The sequence below is a fragment of the Oncorhynchus kisutch genome, linkage group LG28, assembly GCF_002021735.2.
Source record: "Oncorhynchus kisutch isolate 150728-3 linkage group LG28, Okis_V2, whole genome shotgun sequence".
In the NCBI taxonomy this organism is placed as follows: Eukaryota; Metazoa; Chordata; class Actinopteri; order Salmoniformes; family Salmonidae; genus Oncorhynchus; species Oncorhynchus kisutch.
In genome coordinates, this window is record NC_034201.2 from 3,836,026 (window position 1) to 3,854,972 (window position 18,947).

Consider the following 18,947-nt stretch of genomic DNA (forward strand, 5'->3'; position numbering starts at 1 on the left):
TAAATAAATACATGTAAATAAATGATGGTTAATAAGTCATAATCAGTAATGGGAAGTTACTACGATCATTCTTTTTCTTTTTCTGTGTAGTTACAGCAAACAACCCACATAATGCATAGTGCATTTAATGTTTTAAAAAATTATCAAAAGCAAAAACCGTGATATTCTTTTTTTGAATATAACCGAAACTGAACCGATCTCAAAAAGCAATAATGTAATTGCGCTTTTTTGACGGCATTTACTGACGCTGGCCATATTGAGTGTTCATAAACTCATCAGTTATTCTGTGCTCTGAAATAGTTGTTTATAGATACTGTCTGCTATGTATTATAGGTATCTTTCTTACAGATCTTAACCTTATGACCCCCCCAAGGGGTATATCTTGGCTATAAAATACCTTTGTACTTTTGTCTTGGGGTACTCAACAAATCATCTGAGCGTGAATCGTCGACCAGCCATGACCAGCCATCATTATCGTAGAGCACTCAATCGATTCACTTGATATGTGTGCGTTGTATTGACCTGCTTCCTCATTTGATAGTAAAGAAATTAACCACCACAAGGCCTACTGTACATTCGGAGACTTTTGGAACTTTTGGAAAATATGCAGGGCTTATTAACCTGTTTAACCATTAACCTGTTTATCCACTTATCCTTCAGACAAGGAGGTGACTGAAAATGTGTTGTTTGATGCAAGAAACCACTTTACAAATTAAAGTTAATTATTATTCTCATAACATTATTACAGAGAATTAGACAAATATTTCTACCCTTTTGGCTACTTAGCTTATTCAAGCCTGTACTCTTTACCTCACTCGCTTTGCAAAGATGGCTAGAAATGCACATGTTTTGAGCTCTTGCAGGAAGCAACCACTCCCCAATTGCTGACTAGAAATTAGGTATAACTGGGCTAATAACACACTTATTTGCAAAAAATATGAACAAATGTGCACAAGTGGCTACATGCAGCTCTCGCTTTGATCTCAAAACAAGCGTAACCACTCATGCTGTAAACGCAGTTCAGTTCAAAGTGACTGGCACAGATCCATATATGGCAATGGTCTATTTGCATTGATAAACTGGGTGGTTCGACCAGGGAATGCTGATTTGGCTGACAGCCATGGTATATCAGAGTGTATACCACAGGTATGATAAAACATTTATTTTTACTGTCCTAATAACGTTAGTAACCAGTTCATAATAGCAATAAAGCTATACCATGGCTATGGGCTGTGTCCAGACACTCCACAATGCGTCATGCCTAAGAACAGCCTTAGCCGTGGTATATTGGCCATATACCACACCCCCTCGTGCCTTGTTGCTTAAATAGAGATGCTGCAGCTCTGAGTGGTTATGCCACACAGGTTTGTAGAGTATGGGCTGAGTTGTGCCTGTCATTGCAATAGAATCCTACTCCGGTGCGTTCTGCCTACAAGAAAATCTCTTGCATAGTAAAAAAACACCTCTCTCCAGATTACATCTTCAAACTAAGGGCAACCATGGCACCCGACAGGAGATGCGTCCATCTATGATATGTACGGGTAAGAAAGTAGTTTAATTTCAAGTTAAAGTGTACTGTTTGCTAGCTAACGTTACATTCATGCAGGGTAGTAACAGGATTGTGGTTCATTGTTTAGCTAGCTAGCTAGCTACATATTTTAACAAAAGACTCCACTATGCAAGTATCCATTTCAATTGAATTTCAAATTAGCTAACCAATTTTGGTTAGCTACCTGCAGATTCATGCAGGGTAGCAACATCATGAATTGTGATTGTGGTTCATTGCTTAGCTAGCTAGCTAGCTACATGTCTTAACAAAAGACTCCACTATGCAAGTAACCATTTCAGGTGCATTTGTAAATTCCGTCTGGCCATCTACTACGATTTCAGAGCAATCTCATCTGAGTGTGCCAGAGCGCAGAATAAGTGATGAATTTGTGAACGCTCAACACCAGTTGAATATGGCTGGTGTCAGTAAATGTTGGCAAAAAAGCATAATTAAATTGTTGCCAGCAGTACAGTTACAGTCACCAATGCTCTGGATAACATGAAAACAGCCTAACCAGCTATGCTAGGGCGAGTAAAATGGTCAGAGTGGGGTTTTCTCTCATTATGTGTCTGGAAGTAGCTAGTAAGCTAGCCTATGTTAGCCAGTTAGCTTGGGTGCTTGACTGCCGTTTTGATGTCAGAATGTTCGGATCAGCCCTACTCATCGGCCAGAGGGTCCAGTGTGTGCTCTGAATGCTCGGAGAGCAGAATGCTCTGAATTTACGAAAGGACAATTTAACAGCACAGTTGTAGTCACCAACGCTCTGGATAACATAACAGCCTAACCAGCTCGGCTAGGGAGAGTAATGTTCAGTGAACATTCTGTTCTCTCATTTGTGCCTGGAAGTAGCTAGCAAGTTAGCTTGGGTGCTTGACTGCTATTTTTATTTATTTTTTATATATTTATTATTATTATTATGAACAAAACAAATTCAAAAACAGAAATATACATAAACCTACATATCGAGATACATTTTCATTTTGTCAAAACTTTTTATGGTACGTATTGCTTTTTTGTTTTTATACTTAATTTCAAAATAATATTTAAATCAATCTTTACAATGTGAAGAGGGGTTTGTTCTCCGCCCACTTCATTTTATGGATAAAGAATCGGCCATGAAAAATTAACAAATCAACAATGAATGTTAAATCAGGGTCCATATAATTTGATTCAAAATAAAACATAATATCAGAGTCTTTCAAATGAACATTAATAGGAACATAAAAAAAAAAAAATCAACTACGAAATCTTCTGAAATAAGAACAGTCTCAAAATAAATGGTCGGGAATCTCTGGGTCACAAACAACAAATACTCATTTGTGTATCAAAGCAAAATTACTTTCCCATTGTTCCTCAAATAGAGTGTATGATATACCATTTTGCAGCTCTGAGTCTCTACATTTATCCAATGTAAAAAACACAATTTCAAATGTTGCTACTTAAGACCGATTTGATCCTGTCGTTCACAAATACTAGACGACCCTAAGGAATGACTCTTGTTGGAGCTACAATGTCATCAAGAGAGTGTTTTATTGGATATCCCACTTCTGACACCATGTATTGGTTAGAAGACACCATTATGTTATCCTTCATTAACATATTTACTCCGATAAAACCAAAAATGTTATACAGCATTATGGGTTTTGAAGTATTTCATCCTACAGGTGTGGCCTGAGGGGACTTTTGGGGAACTTTACTGACAGTTGAAGAAACTCCATCTATTCCGTAACACAGAGTGTATTAACAACAGACATTAAGTTGAACAATCACTGAACCTTAGACACACAGAACCCCTATGGGCCGAATGACTTCAAAAGTTATATGCACTGGAGAAGAGGGGTGAAATTTGTTGTTATGAGTAGTATAGCCTAGTCCCAGATCTGTTTGTGATGTCTTTCCAACTCCTATAGCCATTATCCAGACTCCTATAACGATTGGACCAGGCTACAGTAGACCCTTTCTCCAGGTCAGCAATATTGTTCCCAGATGTATCATATTCTATTCCCTGACTTAGCACCCAGCAGACCTCCTCAGAGTTGAGATGTGCTGATGTGGGCCCTAAGGGCTCTTCTGATAAGCCCTTTAATTTAACATTCACCATATAGGCCTACCCTCATTCAGTACCATACGATACTGGTACAAAGCACTTTTTATTCCACAGCGATTATCCTTTAAACTGTCTCCAGAGAGAGCAGTTTGTCTGATTCAGTGATTCCGTGTTCAACCACAAAAACAAGGAATCTGTTGCTGATCAGACGGAACCCAGAGAGAGAGAAGAGAGAACTGAGTCATCTGCTGACTCTTCTCATTCTAATTAGCTCCAGAGTTCTAGAACGGTTAACATTTTTTTCTGTGGTCGTTGAAGAAACTAAAAATGATGGGGGAAAGAAAAGAAAGAGGAGGAAAGAAAGAAAGAAAAAAGCTTGGATTTATGGGTCAGTTGGTTTAAACAGGAAATAAGGTGATGAGGTCGGATTTTCCTCCTCCTCCAAAGACTTCCCCCTCTTCCCATTCTATTGGGCCCAATAGATCCCAGGTTTAGATTCCAGGGCCTGTATTCAAAAAGCATCTCAGAGTAGCAGTGCTGATCTAGGATCAGTTCTGATTTGAGATCATAATGAATACGATTTTATGGACGCAGGGACCTAATCTTAGATTAGCACTCCTACTCTGAAGCAGAAGGTGCATGAGTTCATGATAAGAATGGCGCCGGAGGAGAAGGCTGCGATTTACGGGCTCCTGACCAACGAGTGGGTAAGCCGCCTCTACCATCCACCCTATTAGCCAACGTACAATCACTGGATAATAAACTGCATGAGCTGAGATCAAGACTATTAAACTAAAACTACATTAAAACTATTTTTAGCTACAGGGCTGTTTAACTAGCAGACTAGAATATGTTCCAGGATTCTTCCGAAGGCATTGAGGAGTACACCACATCAGTCACTGGCTTCATCAATAATTGCATCGATGATGTCCCCACAGTGGGGTACATACCCCAACCAGAAACCATGGATTACAGGCAACATCCGCATCAAGCTGAAGGGTAGAGCAGCGTTCAAGGAGCGGGACTCTAACCTGGACGCTTATAGGAAATTCCACTATGCCCTTCGACGAACCATCAAACAGGCAAAGCATCAATACAGGACTAAGATTGAATCCTACTACACCGGCAAAGACGCTCGTCGGATGTGGCAGGGCATTGAAACTTTTAAGGACTACAAAGGGAAGCACAGCCACGAGCTGCCCAGTTACACAAGCCTACCAGATGAGCTAAATGCAAGCAACAGTGAAGCATGCATGAGAGCACCAGCTGCTCTGGACGACTGTGTGATCAAGCTTTCCATGGTCGATGTGAGTAAGACTTTTAAACAGGTCAACATTCACAAGGGCCAGACGGATTACCGGGATGTGTATTCTGAGTATGCTCTAACCAACTGGCAAGTGTCTTCACTGACATTTTCAACCTGTCACTGACCGAGTCTGTAATACCAACATGTTTCAAGCTGACCACCATAGTCCCTGTGCCCAAGAACCCCAAGGTAACCTGCATAAATGACCACCGACCCATTGCACTCCAGTCTGTAGCCATGAAGTGCTTTCAAAGGCTGGTCATGGCTCACAACACCATTATCCCAGAAACCCCTAGTTTGCATACCGCCCCAACAGATCCACAGATGACGCGATCTCTATTGCACTCCACACTGCCCGTTCCCAACTAGAAAAAAGGAACACCTATGTGAGAACGCTATTCATTGACTATAGCTCAGCGTTCAACACCATAGTGCCCTCAAAGCTCATCACTAATGTAAGGACCCTGGGACTAAACACTTCCCTCTGCAACTGGATCCTGGCCTTCCTGATGGGCCACCCCCAGGTGGTAAGGCTAGTTGACAACACATCTGCCATGCTGATCTTCAACACAGGGGCCCCTCAGGGGTGCGTGCCCAGTCCACACCTGTACTCCCTGTTCACCCATGACTGCATGGCCAAGCATGACTCCAACACCATCATTAAGTGGTAGTCCTGATCACCGACAGCCTATAGGGGGGAGGCCAGAGACCTGGCAGTGTGGTGCCAGGATAACAACCTCTCCCTCACCGTGATCAAGACAAAGGAGATGATCGTGGATGTCACGCCCTGGTCTAAGTATTTTGTGTTTTTCTTCATGTATTGGGTCAGGCCAGGGTGTGGCATGGGGTTTTTGTATTGTGGTGTGTTTTGTCTTGGGGTTTTGGTGTGTATGTATTGGGATTGTAGCTAGTGGGGTTATCTAGCAAAGTCTATGGCTGTCTGGAGTGGTTCTCAATCAGAGGCAGGTGTTTATCGTTGTCTCTGATTGGGAACCATATTTAGGCAGCCATATTCTTTGAGTTTGTCATGGGTGATTGTCCTTAGTGTCCTTGTTCCTGTCTATGCGTTAGTTTTCACTAGTATAGGCTGTTTCGGTTTTCGTTACGTTCTTTGTTTTTGTAGTGTTTGTATTATTTTGTGTTTCGTTTTTTGTTCATTAAACATGGATCGCAATCTACACGCTGCATTTTGGTCCGACTCTCCTTCACACCTAGAAAACCGTAACAGAATCACCCACCACCAACGGACCAAGCAGCGTGTCAACAGGCAGGAGCAGCCCAAAGAGGAGATGCGCTATAAGGATTTCTGGACATGGGAGGAAATCCTAAACGGAGAAGGACCCTGGGCTCAGCCTGGAGAATATCGCCGCCCCAAAGAAGAACTGGAGGCGGAGAAAGCGGCAAAAGCGGAGAGGCGCCGGTATGAGGAGGCAGCACGGCGACTCGGAAGGAAGCCTGAGGATCAGCCCCAAAAATGTCTTGGGGGGGGGGGGGGGGGGCTCAGGGAGAGTGTGGTAGAGTCAGGAGTCAGACCTGAGCCAACTCTCCCTGTTTATCGTGAGGAGCCAAGGAGGAGACCAGAACCAGAGCCAGTGTTGGAGGTGAGCGAAGCAGAGACTGTGAAGAAGTTAATGGGGAAATTGGAGGAGAGAGAAATGAGGGAGTTGCTGTGTTGGTACTTTTTCCATGGAATTCGCCCGACGGAACGTGTCGGAGATTTGATGGCACCTGGGTTAGCGCTCCATACTCGTCCTGAGGTGCGTGTTAGTCGGCTGGTGAAGTTGGTGCCAGCCTCATGCACCAGGCCTCCTGTGCACATCCCTAGCCTTGTACGTCCTGTGCCAGCACTGCTCTCAAGATCTCCAGTACGCCTTCACGGTCTAGCCCATCCTGTGCCACCTCCACACTCCAGCCCTCCGGTAGCAGCTCCCCGCACCAGGCTTCCTGTGCGTGTTCTCAGTTCAGTACCACCAGTACCAGCACCACGCATCAGGCCTACAGTGCGCCTCGCCTCTCCAGCGCTGCCAGAGCCTTCCTCCTCTACAGCGCTGCTGGATTCTCCCGCCTGTTTAGCGCAGCCAGAGCCTTCCTCCTCTCCTGCGCTGCCGGAGTCTCCCTCCTGTTCAGCGCTGCCAGAGCCTTCCTCCTCTACAGCGCTGCTGGATTCTCCCGCCTGTTTAGCGCAGCCAGAGCCTTCCTCCTCTCCTGCGCTGCCGGAGTCTCCCGCCTGTTCAGCGCTGCCAGAGCATTCCTCCTCTACAGCGCTGCTGGAGTCTCCTGCCTGTTCAGCGCAGCCAGAGCTGTCAGTCTACATGGAGCAGCCAGAGCTGTCAGTCTGCATGGAGCAGCCAGAGCTGTCAGTCTGCATGGAGCAGCCAGAGATGTCAGTCTGCATGGAGCAGCCAGAGATGTCAGTCTGCATGAAGCAGCCCGAGCTGCCAGTCTGCAAGGAGCTGCCAGTCTGCAAGGAGCTGCCAGTCTGCAAGGAGCTGCCAATCTGTAAGGAGCTGCCAGTCTGCACGGAGCTGTCAGTCTGCAAGGAGCTGTCAGTCTGCAAGGAGCTGTCAGTCTGTAAGGAGCTGCCAGTCTGCAAGGAGCTGCCAGTCTGCAAGAAGCTGCCAGTCTGCACGGAGCTGTCAGTCTGCACGGAGCTGTCAGTCTGCAAGGAGCTGTCAGTCTGCAAGGAGCTGTCAGTCTGCAAGGAGCTGCCAGTCTGCAAGGAGCTGCCAGTCTGCACGGAGCCGCCAGAGCTGCCAGTCTGTAAGAAGCCGCCAGAGCTGTCAGCCTACATGGAGCAGCCAGAGCCGCCAGTCAGCATGGAGCAGCCAGAGCCGCCAGTCAGCATGGAGCAGCCAGATCTTTCAGTCTGCCAGGATCCGCCAGTCAGCCAGACTCTTCCAGATCTGCCAGTCAGCCAGACTCTTCCAGATCTGCCAGTCAGCCAGACTCTTCCAGATCCGCCAGTCAGCCAGACTCTTCCAGATCTGCCAGTCAGCCAGACTCTTCCAGATCTGCCAGTCAGCCAGACTCTTCCAGATCTGCCAGTCAACCAGACTCTTCCAGATCTGCCAGTCAACCAGACTCTTCCAGATCTGCCAGTCAACCAGACTCTTCCAGATCTGCCAGTCAACCAGACTCTTCCAGATCCCCCAGTCAGCCGGGATCTGCCAGAACTGCCAGTCGGCCAGGATCCGCCAGTCAGCCAGGATCCGCCAGATCCACCAGTCAGCCAGGATCTGCCAGTCAGCCAGGATCTGCCAGTCAGCCAGGATCTGCTGAAACCACCAGCCAGCCAGGATCTGGTAGATCTACCTACCTGCCTGAGCTTCCTCTCACTCCTGAGCTTCCTCTCACTCCTGAGCTTCCTCTCACTCCTGAGCTTTCTTTCACTCCCGAGCTTTCTCTCACTCCTGAGCTTTCTCTCACTCCCGAGCTTTCTCTCACTCCCGAGCTTTCTCTCACTCCCGAGTTTTCTCTCACTCCCGAGTTTTCTCTCACTCCCGAGCTTCCCCTCAGTCCCGAGCTGCCTCAGTCCCGAGCTGTCCTTCAGTCCCGATCTGCTCCTCAGTCCAGTGGGGTTCTGGGTGAGGACTACTAGGCCATGGTCGGTGGCAAGGGTGGACTATCCAGGGACGCGAGGAGAGGGGACTAAGACGTTGACTGAGTGGGTTCCACGTCCTGCGCCGGAGCCGCCACCATGGACAGACGCCCACCCGGACCCTCCCTATTGTTTTGAGGTGCGTTCGGGAGTCCGCACCTTAGGGGGGGGGGTTCTGTCACGCCCTGGTCTAAGTATTTTGTGTTTTTCTTCATGTATTGGGTCAGGCCAGGGTGTGGCATGGGGTTTTTGTATTGTGGTGTGTTTTGTCTTGGGGTTTTGGTGTGTATGTATTGGGATTGTAGCTAGTGGGGTTATCTAGCAAAGTCTATGGCTGTCTGGAGTGGTTCTCAATCAGAGGCAGGTGTTTATCGTTGTCTCTGATTGGGAACCATATTTAGGCAGCCATATTCTTTGAGTTTGTCGTGGGTGATTGTCCTTAGTGTCCTTGTTCCTGTCTATGCGTTAGTTTTCACTAGTATAGGCTGTTTCGGTTTTCGTTACGTTCTTTGTTTTTGTAGTGTTTGTATTATTTTGTGTTTCGTTTTTTGTTCATTAAACATGGATCGCAATCTACACGCTGCATTTTGGTCCGACTCTCCTTCACACCTAGAAAATCGTAACAGTGGACTACAGGGTTGTAGTGGAGCAGGTTGAGAACTTCAAGTTCCTTGGTGTCCACATCACCAACAAACTATCATGGTTCAAACACTAAGTGAGTCGTGAAGAGGGCACCCCCCGGGAGACTAAAAGGATTTGGCATGGGTCCACATATAATCAAAAAGTTCTAAAGTTGTACCATCGAGAGCATCCTGACTGGTTGCAATCACCGCCTGGTATGGCAGCTGCTCGGCATCTGACCGCAAGGAACTACAGAGGGTAGTGCGTACGGCCCAGTACATGACTTGGGCCAAGTATCCTGCCATCCAGGACCTATATCCCAGGCGGTGTTAGATGAAGACCCTAAAAATTGCCAAAGACTCCAGCCACCCTAGTCATGGACTGTTCTTTCTGCTACCCACACGGCATGTGGTACCAGAGCGCCAAGTCTAGGTCCAAAAGGCTTCTTAACAGCTCTTACGCCCAAGCCATAAGACCCCTGAACATCTAATCAAATGGCTACCCAGGCCAGTCAAAAGTTTGGACAGACCTACTCATTCAAGGGTTTTTCTTTATTTCTACTATTTTTCTACATCAGAACTATGAAATAACACATATGGAATCATGTAGTATCCAGAAAAGTACCCTTGATAAAGCGCTCTGATGGAGTTGGGTTCCCCAAAAGAATGCCCCAGATTTATTGAGAAGATGGTGTTACTAAAGCATCTGTATCTCCCAAGATATGTCTCCCTGGAACAAGCGGTTCTTCAAACTGCTCAAAGTTTTTTTTCTCTTCTGTGAAGTGCATGCTGCACTGCTCAGAATTTCTCTAGATACAGTTGAGAGTTATTTGGCTGTTCCAGAGGAGCCATCATCCTGGACTGAAGCTAAGAAGCCAAGAACAAAACAATTCCGTCAGGTTTTTCTATTCCCTTAGCTTTTTTTTTCTCTTTTTTTTTCGATCTGCTTTTATGTAGGTCAGTTTAATCAAACTTTCTTCCTACTGACATAACAATACCTTCAGCTTGATGTAATAGTCCTCTCTGCAGCCTGGAACAATACCTCCCTCCTGGCTGACTGGCTGTACTAGCTAGCCTCTGACCCCTTTCTCTGTTTCTCTTTCTCTCTCTTTCTCTCAGTGAGAGCCGAGAGCCTGCCTATATATAACAGAGTAATAATGAAGTCAAACTGCCATACATGGCTTTGCTTTGGGAGGCTCCAGATGTAACATTTTCCTGCTTGCAATTTGGTTCCTTCCACACTCCCTTTCTCTTCCTCTCCCTCTCTGTTTGCTCTCTTTTTTTGGATGATGATCCATATTTTTGACGTGCCCCACATTTCTTAAACAATGCCTGGAAAATGATATGCTATAAACATATGACTAACAGACACAACTACAAGAGAGAGAGAGAAAAAACCCTTTGTATATTGTATACATATCCCACTGGGCACGCCACGTCATTTCAAAGTGGATAATATTTGACAGCAAAGTTCAAATGGGAATACAATGTCAGATCTTTGTTTATTTATAAAACAGATTCATGTGTTATCACTGTGCTTGGTCAGAACCAAATTACCTGGATTGGAGTTGAGATTACATTAAAAGTACATGGTACAAGTGATCAATGCCGTTTGAGATTCTGCACAGATTATTACAACAATTGTGAAGATCTCCATAGACCTGCAACGACCTATGCATGCTATCTTGAACATGCACGCTTTATATGATTCATAAGAAGAAATGCATAGTTAGACAGTAGCCTCAATGTGGCTATGAATGTGTTCATCATTTTAAGGTTGAATGTTACATTAGTTTGAAAGAGATGTATCTTCTGCTTGGATAGTTCCATCTGTGCCACTGGCTGTAATTCCAGTTGGTCTACAAATTAATAATTTATATGTTGAATTCATGTCTCCATCTCAACCAAAAATCAAAGTTAAATAATAAGACTAAAATAAATCAAACTTAAAATGCACTTTAAATAAAGTTTGATTTGATTTAGTCCCATTCTTTAACTTGTATTTTTGGTTGAGATGGATTTGTGTATGTTTACCATGATGAAATAATCCTGTGGTTTAAATTTTACCCCCAAAACAACAGTTTACATTGATGACTTTTTCAAATCTAATGTATTTTTCACATAGATTCCATGTCACAAAACATTGACAAATTACATTGAGTCAACCAGTTTGTACCCAGTGGGAAGCTTTTTCATTTATCGTTGGCAACAAGCCTGAGGACGACTGTGAGAACCAAAGATATTTTGAAGAGGGGAGTGAACAGATGTGTAAATGTTTTTATTTGGAATAAATATCTTGATGTCAAATACAATAAAAAAAATTGCCAGCGTAGATAAACCCCCCCCCCCCCAAAAAAACATGAAAAAGTATTTACAATACTTATTTTGCGCAAAGCGGAATGGATGTATACATAGTATACAAAGACATGACATTGCACTCTTTTGCTGTACAAAGTGCAAAAGATAAATGACAAATAAAATATTCCAAGTAATACAGGAACCATCGTGTAGATGGACAATGTGGTCCCTCTGAAGAACCAAAACAAGAAGCATATAATGGATTACAGGGGGTTTCATTAACTGTGTACAAAGAACAGCTTGCCTCTCGCCTTAGGGCTCCGGCTGTGGACAGGATGGAACAGAGAGCTCCAACAGAACACACATTCTGTCACAGTCTCAGAAAGATTAGGAAATTTTTCTATACCACTTTGATGATTTAATTTCAATGATAATAACTTGGCTATGGCAACTAAGCCAAACACTTTGACAGGATTTCAGAAGCTGCACCGCTGGCTCAACAATTGGAATGATAAGGGCAACAATGAACACACAATCAAACCCAGTGATAAAGATGCTTACATGCTTGTCCTAGTACAAGTTCAAATACTGCATCTATACTAGCACACTACTTGGAAGAATGCATGCCCGACACCCACTGCTTAATTCCTTGTGGTCTGCCAGTGCAGATATTGGAACACACTGTCTGTCCATGTGCATGTGTGGAGGGGACGGTGGGGAAAGGGAGAATGAAAGGGAGAATGAAAGGGAGAAGGTATCTGCAAGTTAGCATTTCGTTGGACGGTGTACACTGAGTGTACAAAACATCATGAACACCTGCTCTTTCCATGACATAGAGTGGCCAGGGGAATCTAGGTGAAAGCTATGATCCCTTATTGATTTCACTTGTTAAATCCACCTCAATCCGTGTAGAGGGAGGGAGAATCAAACAGGCTGAGTCAACATCGGTCTCTGCTAAACTGAACTGAACAACGTGGTAACGGCCGGTGAAGTCAGGGGCTGGGGCGCAGCCTAACTTAGTGTGGGGCTGGGCGCAGCCTAACGTAGAGGATGATGACATCGCTGAAAGCTCTCTCTCTCTCTCGCTAACACACTGGTGTGGTGGTGACAGAGTGCAGACTACTACAGAGGCGTCGGTAGCGAGTTTCCTTTTTCCTGTCCCAGTTCGCTTCTAGGGACTGACTACACTACTGTATGGGGCTTTTTCTAAAGCAGCCAATAGGACAATTTTTGCATCTATTTCTGTAACAGTTTCCGTTACTGAAGTTCTGCTGTCTGTCAAAGTTCTGTAGAAAGTTAATGTCTTATGCTGCATCCAAGGACAGGTTTATTTCTGCTCTTCTGTATTGTTTGCAAGAGGAACACAAGGGAAACAGATATGATATCCCCATTGCACTACCCCTTTTTGTCATTACAAAAAAAATGTGTAGGCATATTTTCATGTCGTGGAGGAGCAGAACACCATAGGAAAACAATTATTTTCGTGGATCACGGAACAGACATCCTATCATCACATTCTATGCTTACCAAATTAATTCCTAATAAGAACATGTGAATTCTAGAACCAGGTGTGGAATAATTACCATGATACTGTATCTACTGGTAATATCCGGTGCAATAATACTCAGTACAATACTCTGTATAGTACAACCATTTCTCCTGATTCTTATTCTACCTCTGGACGTAAAGGGGATACAATAAGTATTTTTGCAGTATAAAGTATTCTCATGCAGTACAAGGGCATTATGATCTTGGTCCAGTTAGCAGATGGTTTTTCCATACGTTTTCTCTATATTTTCCCACAATGTCTGGCTTCAGGATAAGTAGGTGAGAAAGCTGCGTGGACAGTTGGCTCGCGAGCAACTTAGAGTTCTGCTATGTCCCACAGAACCTGAACTTTACAACACCAGAGAGGGACAAGATGGTGCATTGGTTCCAGATTCATCAGGTCAACTGGATGGATTGCTGGCATATGGACATTCTAGAATACAATCTAGAATACATTGGGATTGTAACAAAAAATACAAACAACACCAACTGTTTCTGTAATATTGGCTCTTCAAAAGTGTTACCGGTAACCAACTAACCAATGACCTAAAGATTACAGCACAGTTCCCTCTCAGTCTCTCTGTCTTTCCAACAACATTGGGTCCTTCATTCTTCACATTTGTCCCATTCTGCAGGCAGATGCCAGATACACCAGAAACAAAGTTCAGGATCATTATTGGGATTGTTTATTCTAGTTGGTTTTGTCTTTTCTTTGTCAAAAGCATTTTTGAAAAACACACCAGTCCATTGAGGAGGGATAGTACTGTAGACTAGGAGGCAACAAAAGGAGGGTTCATGGTGTGTTAACAGGGCTTTAGGTGACAGAAGTCCAGTTCCTGTGGCTTGCGTTTCCCCGCACTGCAGTGGTCCCGGGGCAGCTGCAACCCCGTCTGCGTGGTACAGCGCAGCGGCCGCCTCTTGAAGCCTTTCCCGCAACTCCTGGAGCAGGGCGACCACTCCCCAATCTCCCACACCGGACAAGGGTCCCCACACACCCTGGTAGCCGAGGGCCTCACGATGGAGTCACAGTCCAGCCCTGGCTCTCCGTCCTGCCCCAGGCACTGCACCAGCCTCCCTTGCACCCCTCTCCCACACGTCACCGAACACTCGTCCCACATGGCCGCGGACCACTTACCTGGAATGGGTCCCTCAATACTGTATGAGGACTTCTTCAGGAGATCCCCTCCTTCTCCTCCCTTCTGCCCCCCACCCACGTCCTCCGCTAGAACACTGTTATGTGACCTCGTCCGTTCCTCTTTCTTCTTGTCCTTGCTCTCGCGGGCCAGGTAGAAGGAGTAGCGGATGCGGGGAGGGGTCATTTGACCGACAGACAGGACCTCCACAGTGAGGGCCTCGCGGAGCGGCTTCACAGCCAGCAAGGTCTCTGCCAGGCCGGCCGTACCGCTGTACCTCAGCAGGCTACCCTTCACGATGATGTCCCTCTCCACGGCAGAAACCACGTAGTTCCCGTTAAGCAGGTACTGGCCCTGGCTGTTCTTCACCGCCAGGTAGTTGTCATCACTCACCAGGCCCTTGTAGCCGCGCTGCCGTACGTCTATGTTGGATGCCCCCACCGGAAGCATAACCACAAAGTTGTAACCGTGTCTTTGGGGGAAAATAGAATACATTCATAAATCAGTAAAACCACTGTTATTAAACAGTTACAGTAGTGTTAACAAAACCATTCCTTTTACATGGAATTCATCCAAACCATTCCTTTTACATGGAATTCATCCAATCCATTCCTGTTATAGGAATTTGTGTCACTTGTAAACAATGATGACTTCCATGCATTACAAGATGGTTCTCTAAACACCTATGAGAAATTGCATAAATGGTCCGAGAACTCACATGGGTTTGGTGAAGAGTCCTGACACCTTCTTGCAGCTCTTGTTGTCACCTCCACAGGTGCCACACTTGTCAAACTTCTTGTTGGAGCCCAGCTTGCCGTCACAACCAGCCTTGATACACTTCCCCTGGACACACACTGCTGAGGAGTCTGGAGAACATGGGGTCCCATCCACCACCTGGGATACAGAGATAGATATATTTTATTACTCAACAAATGTTATGCAACATCAATAGCGGCAGGTAGCCTAGTGGTTTGGGCATTGGACTAGTAACCAAAAGGTTGCAAGATCAAATCCCTGAGCTGACAAGGTAAAAATCTGTAGTTTTGCCCCAGTTAACCCACTGTTCTTAGGCCGTCATGTTTAATAAGAATTTGTTCTTAACTGAATTGCCTAGTTAAATAAACGTAAAATAATAAATAAATACAATTAAGTTCTGGGCTCTGAGATTAGTGTACATAACATACACAAACTATACATGCAAAATACCCCACCTGAGGGGTATTTGAACGAAGCAGGTTTGAGGAGTTAGCGAGGTAACTTTGGTCAACTCAGGATAACTGGTCATACGAAAGTGGAAAACCTTTTAGCCAGGTAAATTTCTATGCCCACGAATTCTTCAGAACTAACCTGCACCGGGCAGGCTAACTCCCGGGAAACTTTACCCTGAGTGAAATGACTGAGCTGCGAGTTGAGGACCAAATGCAATCAGATTCTGTCCCTGTTGCAGAGATTGCGTCATCATCCCCTTCATTTGAGGAAGACCACTGATTAAATACTGCATTATTCAATTGTTTTTTTGCGTGTTAAAAAAACAGTAATGTTAAAATATTACATTGCACATTTAGTAAGAACACAATTAATTTAAAACTTCACGCAACGTAACCCTTTTGTATGACTTAATAAAGAAATAAAGAATATCGATAGGAGTGGGGGAAAAAATGTTTGTGTGTTGATAAATAAGCACACCAAAGCACACAAAAGACGGCATTAACAAGAAGTAATCAAAAATAAAAAGTCTATTTCACACCATCAAAAAAATCATTTTGATTTCGGCACAAATGAAAATGTGGCACTGACTCGCACATGGATTGATATTTCAGCATTGTCTCAATGAAGAGTTTGTTGTTCGACTTGCACGTGCAGTTAAACGCCTGCTAGAGTTAGCGGCAGGCGGACGAGCAATATCCACTCTCATATGGATGAAGCCTGAGCTGGAAAGCGAAGCTAACTGAAGCTGGTTAGCTTTAGAAAACCCTAAGTAGATGTAGCTTGTTTTGTGGGATACCCCTCTGTTCTGTCCTACTGTGATCATTTTAGACACGCTTAGACTGAGCAAAATATGTAGTTTACATACAGCCTTATAGTTGGTTCTCACACCCTGAACATGACCCTACTAACGCATGATCAGCCTGTCTGGAGTGGAAGCAGTCGACCAGGTCAGTATGCTCAAGTATTCTCTCTGACAAATATAGTTAATTTAATCTTGTTGTCATCAGGTTCCATGACTTTGTCCACTCAGGGCATCTGAACACACAAAATACATTGATGATTTTCATTACATTTTGGGTGTTTTATTTAACATTTGTACACCTGTGGTGTTCCTAGTCAAAAATGACCGATCATTATAAATTAATGGGTGAGACTACAATTACTGTATAAAATTGAGTGGCAATCCCACCGGGAACCTTTCCCCAATAGAATCGTTCTGCCACGGGAACCACACCTGTTGGCATTCTCACAAACATTCACAACATTGTTTCAATAATATATAGAACTTTTCTCGCAGCTCTGGTATATGAAAGCTTTTTGAGGCCTTGCTCACAATTCATTCTGTGGCAGCACAATGACCAAACGATATACTGTATGTGAGGCTCTTGATCATATATTTGATCATGACACTGGTGAGGAGGAGAGAGGCCTTGTTAAACTTTGCCACAAAGTAGTCTGTGATAAATAGCACAATATGTTTCATCTGAGTATTTGTTAGAGTCAAAATAATCCATACATTATGCTTTTTTTTACTCAAAAACGAGTTGTATGAGCTCAGGTCAATGAGGCCTACAGGCCTTGTAATGTTCACAATAACTTAAGTTGATAAAAAGATCTAACACAACATTAGGTGATAACATTAGCTATAATGGGGTGGTCATTTTGGACTGGGAACACAGAATTAATTAACATGAAACGAACACAACAGGAGAGTTAAATAAACATACTTGTTCTCAGAAACTCTGTTCCAGTATTGACCAGTAAGAGCTCTTACCCCTTCATGTCTCTCTGCATATCTGCCCCTGCTCTGAAAGCCTGATAGTGTGACGGCAATGTGAAGTGGAGTTTGTGGACTGTGGAACCCGCAACTCCATGCCGTGACTGAGGCTCCTGCTCTGTCTCACTCCACACCACTCTATCTGAACAAGATAAGCCTTGTCTCCATGCCCTCCTTCTCTCTCTACATTCCCTCCTCATTCCTTTCTTCTTAGACGCTGCTCTCTTAGGTCAGTTCATCTGCATGTACGTGTGTGTGTGTGTGTGGGGGGGGGGGGGGGGGGGTTGTGCCGCGAGGTGCTGTCTGTGGCTCCAGGAATACGTCACATCATCTCATAATGCTTGACTGCCTGCAATTGTTCTTTTCATGTCTTTACTACTGATACTGTACTGTAACATCTGAAATACCAGTCAAAACATTATGCTTTAGTAATTCTGGACAAAAACATATCTCAGGTGGTCTGGACAAAAACATATCTCAGGTGGTCTGGACATGTGTAGGAGAGGTCTTCACGGATATACCCTAACCCGATTACCCTCCCAAGGGGGAAGTGTTCAGGTAGCATATATGATGTTTCCACTGGAGATATGAGATCAGCAATATGTTGCTATTTCATACCAAGGCGCAGTGGTTACTTACGCCTATCGAGAAGGAGAGTGTTGGAAAGATCTTTCAAACCCAGTGAGGAACTACTGCTTACATTTACACACAGACCAGGTACTTTTATGCGTGCTCAAGCTAAAAATGACCTGGTCCTGTCGGTGTCGGTGGGAATTTAATGGATCCGATTCCATTCGGATCGCAATTTCGGGATCCGAGAAGACCTCTGATGTGTAGTGGTTAACAATGCTGCTTCTAGCACACGTACCATGTCTTCATGGTTTCAAATGTGCCTGTTGCTAAACTTAGGTTTGAGGGTATAGAATAGAATAGAATAAAATAGAATAGGAAGGTGGCTGCTAACTAACCTTGGGTGCAAGGACGTAGAAGTATCCGGTGCCGTTGGCCCTGCAAATGAGCTTGCACTTGTCCTTGGGGGAGACCCCGGAGTACTTGGGGACCCAGACCACCGAGGGAGTAAGCCGGTTGGTGTTGAGGCTGAACCCGTTAAACGCCTCACACTGCTCCTCGCGGTAGCTTTTACCTAAGACAGGGAGAGAGAGGTCAGATGTTAGAGGTGAGGACCAACCATACAGTCATGTTGATTTAATGTGTACTGTCCCAGTAAAACAAAATGTAACAAAGTAAAAGTAATAGAGTAAAGTAGTTATAGGTTTTGAGAGATGACCTGGCAGGGATCACCTCTCTTGAAGCAAGGTACAACATGTTGCCATGGTCCGGAAGAAGTGGAGTGAGCTCATTGACCTTACAAAATGTCCCAAAGGGAATAGAGAGGATTAAGTAATTAAATATAGGTCTTGGGCCGACTCTTACCTGTGTCAGAGCAGGGGTTCAGGCTACAGGAGCGGTACTTGACCCGGACCCCTTGGCAGTATTTGCCCCCGTTGGAGGGCACTGGGTTGTTACAGTCCCTCTTGGCCAGTTGGACACCCCCGCCACACGTACGGGAGCAGGAGCCAAACAAACCCCACCTCCCCCACCGCCCGTCCACCTGGGGTGAGGTTATAACAGGTTATTATACGGCTATAACAGTTATTAAAGTGTTATTACATGGTTCTTATAAGTTATATGACAACATGGCCTATGTCAGTGGCCAATGCTCCAGCGTGAGTAAAATACCTAAATAAGTATGTTTGACAACATGGGGCTTGCGTCATTCACACCACAGTGGAAGGGCATTCACATCTCTACTGACATGACATATCTCACACTGGTGTGAGAATTGCTTGAAAGCTTGAAGT

General features: G+C 44.7%; 1 protein-coding gene across 1 annotated transcript in view; it reads right to left on the bottom strand.

The window, feature by feature from the left end:
• Window positions 1-10,597: 10,597 nt before the first annotated feature.
• The window catches only part of adamts15a (ADAM metallopeptidase with thrombospondin type 1 motif, 15a), a 29,928-nt gene continuing 21,578 nt past the window's right edge, over window positions 10,598-18,947 (bottom strand). Inside the window, exons 5-8 of the mRNA XM_020464456.2 lie at window positions 18,520-18,697; window positions 18,054-18,229; window positions 14,818-14,993; window positions 10,598-14,571 (exon numbers count right to left, since the gene is read on the bottom strand). Of these exons, the coding sequence (XP_020320045.1) occupies window positions 13,770-14,571; window positions 14,818-14,993; window positions 18,054-18,229; window positions 18,520-18,697 (1,332 nt within the window). The 3' untranslated portion in view covers window positions 10,598-13,769. The remainder of the gene's footprint in view (window positions 14,572-14,817; window positions 14,994-18,053; window positions 18,230-18,519; window positions 18,698-18,947) is intronic.